Genomic DNA, 12,031 nt, shown 5'->3' with positions numbered 1-12,031 from the left:
GCTCTTTTTAACCTATATAGCCAGATGTTTGTTTCAACTTGAAGTCTTGTCTTGCTAGACTATAACATCTTTAAATGTAGTATAACAAAAACTGCTATGTTATATAAACATGACAAGATCTGAAACAATGAATAATTGACCTTAAATCTTACTGGTATCTTCTGCGTTTAGTTCTAATTTTAAAACATTCAGGTTATAGTTTCTCTTTCTCTGAACCGAAACTGTTACACAAACCAGGAAGTTTTTATAGCCATTTCCTGAATGTGTCGTTGTAGCTGTAGTTATAGTAACTTACAAAGACAAAGGGTGTGTTTACAGTGTTGTGTAGACGCTCCTATAGGCTTAGTCCTGGATGCTGTCAAGGGGAGTGGACCAGTGAGAAACACTTTCTAAACTGACACTTTATAAATCTGCCCAAACATGTTCCAAAAAGGACATCACTTATCCGAGCAGAGCTGACAGTGGCACAGAGATCTATCAGGTACTACATTAGTAATACATCCTGAATATATGTTAAAAATACTATTGACATGTCCTGTATATTTAGACTAGACAATGTTCATTATCTGTAAATATAATTGCTGATGGTATTGTAGGGTGGAGGAGAACTACATGGAGCTGTAGCAGCGTGGGATTAAAATGTGAATCTTTATTTCTAAAGATTAAAACAAAAATGGATCATTTAAGCATTTCACACGCAGACCCCACCAGTTCTGATAACCCTTAGGGCTAGATTTACTAAGCTGCGGGTTTGCAATAAGTGGGGATGTTGCCTATAGCAACCAATCAGATTCTAGCTATCATTTTGTAGAAGGTACTAAATAAATGAAAGCTAGAATCTGATTGGTTGCTATAGGCAACATCCCCACTTTTTCAAACCCGCAGCTTAGTAAATCTAGCCCTTAACGTGTTAAGATATCACTGGCACCCCATGATGTTCTGACTGCTTTATAACACTTACAGTGTAACTAGTACTTAAACATTAAGTATTAATATACATATTTGCCTTACGCTGGATAAACACAGCTACAATTTAGAAACAAATTGATGGACATGTTTTTTTGTTTTGTTTTCAACCTCACTAATTATGTTTCGACAGAAATATAACCATTTCTGTTATTACTTCTTAATCATTTTTAAAGCAGAAAAAAAAACCATCTTAAAGTTACTCTTATGTGACTGGGGAACTTGATTCTCTCCGTCTTTTTGTGTCAAAGGCCCCTACTTATATAGTACGATTGATTTCAATCCTCATCGCAAAGATGATGATTGAAAAATTGTGCGTATTTATTAGCAATCTTCAACAGGAACAGTAGTTACAAAAAACTGCTGTTCCTGCGAAGACCCCTCTCCTATCTTTCCTATGGTCACTATTGCAAAGTGGCCACCTTTGCAATAGTGACCGGATGGGAGAGCAGTAAGATGCAGTGAGGGATCCGCAGATCCCTCTACCGTAATGCTCTCCCCATAGGCAAGTCTGAAAAATTACACATACAGTAATGTACCCCAGCCTGAGCTTGTGTACATTACTGTATGTGTAAATACCTTTTCAAAACTTATTAAATTGCGGTATATAGCAGTCTCCATAAACATCTATGGGGACTGCTATATAGTTTGAAAAAAAAATGCAAAGCAATGCAAATATCTTTGATATCTGCTGCGATGTACTGATAATAAATGTGTACACTCCTTAAATGTGCGTCAGAAATATAACATTTATAGAGTCTAGTTGTTGTTCTACTGTGATGAAAATCTACCATACCTTTTCTAGGAAAGTCAATGTCAACCTTCAGGAAATACATATGTTCTTTTACTGATAGTGTTTCAAATGTGAGATTACTACACTCATTGTTAAACACTGTACTGCTAAACCCAATATCAACACCATGGAATAGATTTTTTAAGATATGTTTAATTTGCTGTAAGAACTTTAAACTACTTGTCATTGTAACATGACATTTAGTAAAGTTAAGCATTTGGAGTTGGTTTTTATCTCACCCTTAAATCTAAAAGCCATAAGAAGGGTAAGCATATTAGTAATATTTCCTAAGCACTCTTTTTAATATACGTTGTATATACAAATATTGTTGCATCAATCATGTAATGATTTTATTTTAATTGTATAAAATATTTGACAACAGGTTACAGTTATGGGCGGTTTGGCGAGAACCTTTATTTTCTTGGACCTAGAAGCCACGGGCCTCAATGCAGATGATCCTAAAATAACAGAGCTGGCTCTGGTGGCTGTCCATGTATCCTCTCTGGAGAACCCAGTACGTGATGCTTCTGGAGAGCCGCAGTTACCCCGAGTGCTGGACAAGCTTTGTCTGTGTGTGGATCCAGGGAAGCCCCTCACTCAGGTAGCTTCAGAAATCACCCATCTCACCAACGAACAACTGAGCGGTTCTGAGAAGCAAAAATTTGATTCGACTCTCATTAATACCATCAACGAGTTTGTAAATCGACAAGCTCAGCCCGTCTGTCTGGTTGCCCACAATGGGTTTGGCTATGACTTTCCCCTCCTGAAGACTGAACTACTGCAACATCAGCGTGATCTCCCTAGCTCCATGCTGTGCCTGGATTCCCTCCAATCAATAAAATTTGTGGATAATCAGAGCTGTCCAAAGCCAGTTTACGTCAAAGGGCGGTATTCCCTTCCAGAACTGTACCGAAGTTACTTCGGTAAGGAACCCAATTTTTCTCATTACGCAGAAGGTGACGTGCTGACCCTCATTCTGGTCTTCATGTACAGAGCAGGTGAACTACTGGAAGCGGACAATAACAAGAGGTGGGGAGAGATCCGCCCTATGTACATGTAACCTACAGTGGACTAATCACCCGGTGACTCTGCATGTATTTATCCTTGACCAAGTGATGCTCTTACCATATGAAAATATTAACGAACATATCCGTTCCTGATGCCTATGTAATGTATGCTAAATGTGTATTGTTGCATTTTGTATTATGAATTAAACTAAACTTGCTATCACTGTGTGTGTGTGTGTGTGTGTGTGTGTGTGTCTCCACTTTGTTAGTATAGATTTTTATCCCCAATTTTTGGGCGGTGAACCATGATGACACAGCTATGTAAAAGGAAGTAATGAATCGGGTCCAAAGGGTGTAGGTGGTGCAATTGTATTTGTGTCCCACAGACCAAAATCTGCCTTTGCTGTAACAATCTAACCTATCTACTTGAGCTAGTAATGAACTAAATTGAATATTTTGCTTTGGGACCAGGAACGCCATTGTTACTCCATTGGTTGTGGGTGATATTTTGTGGAATTGTTGGGGTGGAAGTCATAACAACATATATTAATATAATGTTTCACTATGATAATGTTCTTTTAACACGTATGCAGGAATGTGTTTGTTTTGCTTTGTCAAATGACTGATTTTAATCAGATGTGTGCTTTAGAACATATTGTGCCAATGCTTGTCAGTGCATAGTGACTCAGAGTATATACAAATGATAATCTGCAAGGCAATGTAAAGTGGGTGGGGTAAACAGGAATAGAAACTCACACTTCCTGTAATTATATAAGCAAGGAGTATCAGACATAATCATATTCTCTTTTTATACACATAGGATAGGCAAAAGTTCTGGCCTATATGTCATGATAAATGATTTTCTGTATATTATAGGTTGTAACACATATTGTATTTATTATAGAATTACCATCCTTGTACCTTCATGATTAGCAATTGTGATGACTTGTTAGGATGCAGGTTGGGATTAATCTTCCATTGCTGTACCACAATACAACCAGCGTCACAACCACAAAGTGGATTTAGTCCCCCATCTATGGCCAAGAAAATGGCAAAAACACAAAGGGGCTCATTAACTAATATGAAATTTAGTTGTAAAATGTACACTAAGCCATAGCAACCAATCAACTACTTTTATTGTTTAAATGGCATAAGACAGGATTAGAGCAAAAAGGAGAAAATTTGCACATTGCCAAAACCACGTGCACTGTAGGGGGTAAACGTATAGCATGCGGACAGATATAGAGTTTGGAGGGGACGTGTCCTAGCTCAACTCTAAACTGCATTGTACAATAAAGCTTCCCAGTATGTGTGTGCTGCATATAAAAAAAACATTTGCAACCCCTATATAGAAACACTTTGTCCAGGAGCAAATTTGCACCTTTTTTTTTGCTTTGCTTCTCACTGCCTGCGCCTGGCACAATGCTATGCAGCCTTTCAACAAGTGTGCACCTGCTAGGACAGATTCACAAATGGCAAAAATAAAATAGTTTTCCATAGCCACATGGGCAGTAATTTGTTCCTGGTGCAGGTGTAAATTTAATGTGTTTTGAGAATAACTGCATGTAACATAGAGGGATTTAAGAATGTTTACTCATTACAGGACTATCATGTCATAGCTAGTGAAACGCCTTTTCCCTGAGCCGTTCTGGCTGTCCTCAAGTAAATTCATGTTTTGGTGTTTTTCGGCAAAACTTGGCCCAGCTCATATCAAAAATTGCTTTAAGGATCATTTGTGCGACAGTGAATAATACAGTCTCTATGTTAAGAATAACTTGACTTTCTTTCTTGCAAAAGAACTTATTGGCCACTAGATATGATCAAAGCTAAAGCACTATTTACTTTTTCTTGCAATAAGTGAAGTGAATGTCATTTAGAAGGAGATAAATCCACTGCACAATGTACAATCAGCTTGGTTCCCACGGGACACCTTGATTTCTACCAAGATGCATAGATTTGCAGAGCACCATGGCGTTTGCACAGTCAGAGGGGAGTAGATACGCTAAATGAGGGCATTCTTTTCAATGTACAGAACACTTGTTTTCAGGGTGTATATGGAGATTATTAGGGTTAGAACTGTGATAAAGGGGTGAATATGGCCCCTTTATAGGGGGGGCTTCTTGCTATTCGGAATGAAGCACAGCGATTTCCGCTTGAATTTTGTTTTCAGCTCACATTTGGCGGTCTTCTGGTTTCCTCCTATTCTTGTAATGGGAGCCACTTTGTGTAGAAACATATTTCTAGGAAGACAGCAAGCAATGTAATAAAAAGTTTCACATACACACAAAATATTTTAATGTAAAGGGTGGTTATAATGTGGTAGGATGTTGGATCTAAAGTGATGTTTACACTTAAGCACAGTGCGTTTCTGGAGAGTTTTCCACCTCTCCGAACAACTACACAGTAGAGAGCAGGCATTTATAAGTAGCGTGCTGAGCAGACTTTTTCAGGCTGGGCAAGGGGGCATTTGCCCCCCGGGCTGGTCCTATTGTGAGCTACCTTGGGCTAGGTCACTGGGCCACCTGCAATTTTTTTTTCTTTAAAATGTTCCTAATAGGCTGCTTAGTCGAGCCTGCCCCAGGCCAAAATTTGCCAGCCCTCCCCTGGCTTTACCCATCTGATGTAGGGAGCATTAAGGGAATATTCACAGTAGATTAGAAATTGCTCTTCCCAATTGCTCTTCCCCATTCTCTATTCAAGCGTCTTAAAGCAGAACTAACTATAAAAGAATATTTTGATATATTGTAGTTAAGGATCAGTTATACTGCTATATTTTTCCTCGGATAACAAAGCAGCTGTGGGGTTTGTATGTTTTTTTTCCTACTTTAAAACTTCTAACATTAAAACCCACTATACAATACAAGTATTGGTTTGAAGCACGATTATCACTTTTGGTGGTAGTTGATGATCCCTATTGATAAGCTGTGTCCATGTAAGGGTCAGTTTTTTTAATAATTCAGATTTGGGATGAATGGAAGGTCTGGCCACTGTGTTTAAATTCACCTCTCTCTCATCCTCATAATGTCATCTGGGGAGAGACAATACACTGACATTGCACCGCTAGTGCATGTGAGAACTTTCTGTTTTTTGTTTTATCAATAGACATTGTCCGTCTATACCAACACTGACATAGAATCCCTTTTTTACATTCATGTCACTGTCTATTGTTTAGTCTTCTGCTTTACCTATGTATGTTTATGCTGTTCTGCATTTATCATATTTTAAAGTCAGGGTAACATCAAACAAATTATGCAACTTTAATCGCATCTGAATATCGTACACGTCTTTAAAATACCCTCTTGAGCATAGTTTAGAAAAAGATCCTGAGCCAGACCGAATTATTTATCCCTGTTTGGAGATCATTTTGTAACATTGCTTAGAGTGTGACTTTTATTTTATAGGGAGAATTTGCTAACACTATAAAAAAAAATAAACTTTAAAGATTATATGATTATTATCACACACATAGTACACCCTGGCAGCAGCACCCTAAATTGTATTCTGTTTGTTTTGTTTATTTAGGGACCAGGAATGGGTGGCGTATTGGAATTTGAAACGTGTGTTTATTTTTGACTGTTATATATATATTTTTTTTATTTTATTTTTTCCTATTAATGAGACCCATGATAGACTACTGTAATTTAATGACAAAACTAATTTGACTTTGATTACTAGTGCATATACAATCTCTTTTATTTCACTAATAAAAAACACAGAGACTGCTGGGATTATCTGGATGTGAAAATTCCACTGTGTCCATTGCTAGTAATACACCTAATATTCCCCTTTCCTGAGAAGTTCTGGCTGTTTGCAAGTAGATTCAGTTTCTGGAAACATGTCTGATGCACAGGGCCGGTGCTATGGTCCTTGGCGCCCTAGGCTCACTTTCACATCCGCGCATTCCCAGGCACACTTTCACAATCCACGCCCCCCCCCCCAGGCACACTTTCACAATCCGCCCCCCCCCCCCCCGGCACACTTTCACAATACGCGTGCCCCCCCTCCCAGTCTTTCCTTACCTTTACTTGCCGCCATAAAGCTGCTCCTCTCTGCTCCGTCTCCTCCCCTCCACTCACTGACACAGTCGGGCCGTGATGATGATGTCACGCCCAACAGTCAGTGAGTGGAGGGGAGGAGACGGAGCAGAGAGGCGGCGGTGGTGATCCATAGCCCCTTCCCCCTCCCCGTGGATTTATCGGAAGCTGTGCGGCGGCCGTGGAAGGTATGGTCAGCGGTCGCCGCACAGTTTTAAAGTAATTTTTATTCTGTGGTGCCCTCCAGACCTCCAGGCCCTAAGCAACCTTGCCTAATGGGAGCGCCGGGCCTGCCGACGCATGTTCATCTATCTATTGGAGTCAAAGGAACCTCACTAGTGCTATAATGTCTGTGGATCCTATTAATAGGAAATCACTTTTAATTAGTAATAGTAATAGTTTTATTTTTACATCCACTAAAGGCCATAAATCTGCAGAAAAATTATTATGAATAATTGGAATATAGTTCTAAACTTATTTAGGTTTTTCCCTTTTTTATTTTAAAAAAAGTGAATCCCTAAGCCACACTATGGCCCCCTACAGTAAGGTATGTAGGGTAAGCGATGTCTCCTGCAGTGGGTGCTGCTTTAGGTCAACAAGATCTCTGGTTTAAAATTCTATTCAAACAGAAACTGTAAAAAATTAGAATATACTTTACTGTAAATGTGGTATCCTATACATCCATTTAAAAAAAAAAATCAGTTTAATTTTTTTATAAAGGCATTCTATTGAAAAACATGGCAGTGACCTTCTACACCTAAGGGCATGACAATGAAAGAGGGGTTGACCTTCTCAAAGTACTTAGAGGGATACATACTAGTCATATAATTTGATTACTTTGATCCCCGCTGTTTTCAATTAAATTTACTGTATTCATGCCGTTATAGAATAAAAAATTTACTAATATAAGTTATATATAAATACAATTATATTCAAATTATAAATAAATAAAATATATATTGTTTCTTATACATTTTATTAAGGGTCTTTCAAAAATTTTGGAGGGTTATTTTTTTTTTGGGGGGGGGGGGGCGGCTTCAGAACACGGTAGCAAAAAACTTACAAAAGATATACTTTATCTAGTTATAACATCAATGTATACATATGACAAACCTCACATATAAAGAGGGTAAAGGGTTCTAATTTAAGTTAACGAGCATCAGCAAAACAAGAAAAAAAAAAAAAACAGGAAATAGCAACAACTAAATTTGAATGAGGAGTCACCCCCAGAATGACAGATGAGGGCAGGTTGGGTTGTTGCCAGGGAAAAACTAGAGGAGGAGATTGGCTACTCCAAAGTTATATATATTAAATTAGGGCTGTTGCTCAATAACTATCATGAGCTATTATCAGGGGCCTCCTAGTGAGAAAGCCAGGCTGACTACGTGTTATGGAATTTAATTGGTCATAAACACTTGTGATGTATTCCAGGTTAGATACCTGCCAAACCCTATTAATTACAGGCATGAGTGTGGTTGGCAAGTTATGTAATGTTTTTACTCTATTATTATGGATAATCAGTGTTCTTATGTTTATATTTATTGGTGTTCATCTTAGAAATATATTCTTATTACTCCTTTGGTCTCTTAACAGTGTACCTTTATAATTTTCTTACTGACTTGTTTATGATTTTAGCTTCAAACATATTTAATCTAATTATCTAATCCTCGAATTGTATATTAATGATTAGCTAGTTTATATGGTTTACTCCCTATTGTACTATGATCACTAGTTTTACATTGCATTGATTTTGTCTTTTAACTAATTAACTTAATGCTTCTCTTCTTTTTTTCTGGATCTAGAATATCTTCCTGTTTCAAGGGTTTGTACTACTTCTTATCAATGATTTACATTTACATTTTATCAATTAGCTGGTCTTTAGCTGTTCTAAGATTTAATTGTCATAATACTAGTTTCTTTTAAAATCTGCTGATTTCTATATATGTAGCTATGTAGTTACAATTTATACTGCCTTATATATTATTATTATTTTTTTTTAAATCCAGTATTTTTTATTGGAAATTTTCAAGGTACATACATACCAACAACAAAACAAAAAATAAACAAATACAGAAGAAAGAAAATACAGTCGCAAATATGTCAATATTAAATATAAAATATTGGTTAAATTGTAAGACACCAGTATCGCATAATGATAACATTTGTACAATACTTGATTAGGAATATACATCGTAAATACTCTTGCATACGTACTCTGCAGAGGCGGGGCTCTGCTTTTTGTTATGGACTTTATTATTGTTATTATGTAGTCCAGGGGAACCAGACCCTCATGTATTCGGGACATCATGACTCGAGGATACAAAATAAAATGGAGACTCCACCCACCTGTACCATATATTCTCAAACTTTGGCAATGCCTGCCTGCTCGTGTAAACAAATCTTTCATGCCCTATAGTGGCATTAACCAGGATTTTCCAACTCTTAATTGTGGGACATATATATTATTTTCAATACATATATAGGCTTTTGTTTTATGTTCTTTGCTCTCAGTCAATTAAAGTTTTTACCCATCAATAATACCCAACAACAGACCCCTCATATTCTTTGTGGTTCTGTGATATCTCACGACACCGCAACTTAGCGACAGAATGCTGAATGACCGGAAATAAGGTCAGGGGAAAATGTCACGTTTTCTCAAAATCATGCTTACAGAATTCATGTCTGCTATGCAAATGAAGGGAAGGTTATGGCCTGTTGTGTCATCTGGTAAGAATCCTTTAATATCATCTGGTAAGAAATTAGGACATAACGAAAAAATCCCTGACTACAAAAGTGTTTTGTAAAGTAGGTTGCAAATGCTCATTTGCATTCACACAGGCCTTTTGGTGCTGAAATCACAGAGGATGCGGGCACCAGACAGGGCCGGACTGGCCATCTGGCACTTCTGGCAAATGCCAGAAGGGCCGATGGCTAGATGGGCCTGTCCGCATGCCCGCCCGAGCAGCAGCACCTCCTTCTTGCTTGCTGCTCGTGGATGGAGACTCAGTGATGTGCGGCCGATGCAAGTAATCACATGGGACGGCACCTGTCACGTGGTGACAGGAACCAGCTGCTACAAGTGGTGAAAGTGACCAAGACAGGTAGTAGAGAGTAGGACAGTCTGCCAACTGTCCTGAATCTGGTGGGGCAGTCCTGAATTTGGGTGACTGCTCACTTAGTCAGGATTTGGTCTGACTGCAAGGACAGTTAGGAGGTATGTCCCGCTTCACAACGTACTGCTTGTGAAGGCAGAGCTGTGTGCTTCTAACAGTAGTGCCTGTGTATTTGTCTAAAATGATAACCATGTTACATAATAGGGGCCCTGCTGTCTTAAATACCCCGGGCCCCCTGAGCCTTAGTTCACCTCTGGTTAGGGGAAGGTAACTGATAGCTGCTCCCAGTTCCCGGACAGGACACACCCTGCAGAGCAAGCCGAAGAGCTCTAAGTATCACAAGATTTGGTAATCTCTTGAGACAAAGAGTTTTCCTGCTCACTCTACAGGAAGTTACCACCCTTATGGATGTCAGCAGCACCAGAACCATAGATAAGTACAGTGGGCTTGGGATGTCATAATGTGCCTGGGGGGATGGCGTGATGTGGCTGGGAGGGCGTGATAAATATAATGTTTTATTATAATGTATGTATCAATGCCCCATGTTGGCCACACCCACAACACAATGTGGTCACGCCATTTTCAGCGCCGCTGCTGCGCGTCGGCACATGCTTTCTTTCTTGCTGGAACTGAGGTGGGCCTGTGTACTTTAAATGCCAGGGGTGATTTTTAGCCCCAGTCCAGCCCTAGCACCAGAAGCATGGTTAAAACATTGAGTAAAGCTAAACAATTTGTACATGTTCATGGGAGTCAATTCTGATTGAGAACTTGTTCTATATTCCTTGCTTCTCCCAGCAAGCAGAATATGATCATAGGTAAATGTAAACATTCTTACAAATTCATGTGTCAAACTTAAATAGTAAAAATGAATGTTCAGCGCTCCCTATTAAAATATCAGTGGGTAAGCAGCCACCTGGGAGTAGGGGGATATAGGGATAGCTCGACCCTATTGGAGTATAAATTGGTTTAACTCCCTGGCGCTTGATCAGAGGGGATAGCGGGTAATTATCAAGGGTCAATACAGGGGTACCAACCTCTACTTGTATTTCCTAGGATTAGTATATGCCTTCGGCACTTGGAATAATAGTCAGGTATAGATAAATACAGAGAAATTTATTAACTACAGTATTGGTGGGTAACACCCTCCAGTATTAATAACACTGACATAATAAAAGATGGCACATATGAAGCTGTTAGCATAAAGACAGACAGAGAAGATATACCACAATTAAGTGCGGCAAACAAAGTCCATATTCGCCATACAAACACGAGTCTCTGATAGGGCTGGTAGAGTCCACTAGATACAGAGATACAATAAAGTCAATAGTAAATGTGGCAATCATGAGGTCTCCGTTAGGCTTGTTAGGCCACATAAACACGGTTTTCTGATAGGGCCACTAGAGTCCGCTGAACACCAGGAGTAGCAACAAAATCAATTCTATTCTAAGATTTACCAAAAAGAGCTTTTTGACTTTCTCACTCCCGCCTTCCAAAAGGGAATACTCAATAAAGCGTAGTTTGATTATCTTTACGTCAAATTTCCCAGGTTACCGGTTATATACCACTTACCTAAAATTCATAAATCCTTAACTAACCCACCAGGCCGACCCATTGTTTCGGGTATTGGGTCACTCACTACACACATTTCAAGTTACATAGACTCTTTTCTTCAACCAATGGTCTCTACTCAAAGAAGTTACCTTAAGGATACTGGTCAAGTTCTGGAAATACTTGGGGGTATCACCTGGCAGGAAGGATATATTCTGGCAACCTGTGATGTCACCTCCCTTTACACTGTTATTGAGCACGACATGGTCCGGGATATTCTTACCCATGAATCCACTCTCCCACTAGAACAGATCAATTTCATCATAGACGCCATTGCATTCACTCTAAACCATAACTATTTTTGGTCGGAGGGGTCATTCTACAAACAGGTTCGTGGGACAGCGATGGGCGCGAAATTCGCGCCCAGTTACGCGAACCTGTTTGTAGCTGTATGGGAAAATATGGCCATATGGAACAATAACCCGTTCCTACAACATCTGAAACTCTGGCGTCGCTATATAGATGACATCCTGTTCATCTGGACAGGAGACATGCACAACCTCACCCTTT

General features: G+C 39.1%; 1 protein-coding gene across 1 annotated transcript; it reads left to right on the top strand.

Annotated features, from left to right (window-relative positions):
- Positions 1-374: 374 nt before the first annotated feature.
- On the top strand, positions 375-2,989 carry LOC142101685 (three prime repair exonuclease 2-like). The gene is made up of 2 exons (XM_075186072.1): positions 375-481; positions 2,142-2,989. Exon 2 carries the CDS (start codon positions 2,151-2,153, stop codon positions 2,817-2,819), a length of 669 nt encoding a protein of 222 aa, XP_075042173.1. The 5' UTR covers positions 375-481; positions 2,142-2,150; the 3' UTR covers positions 2,820-2,989.
- Positions 2,990-12,031: the final 9,042 nt, after the last annotated feature.

This window comes from Mixophyes fleayi, chromosome 9, assembly GCF_038048845.1.
Source record: "Mixophyes fleayi isolate aMixFle1 chromosome 9, aMixFle1.hap1, whole genome shotgun sequence".
In the NCBI taxonomy this organism is placed as follows: domain Eukaryota; kingdom Metazoa; phylum Chordata; class Amphibia; order Anura; family Limnodynastidae; genus Mixophyes; species Mixophyes fleayi.
This window is presented reverse-complemented; position numbering and strand designations above follow the sequence as displayed.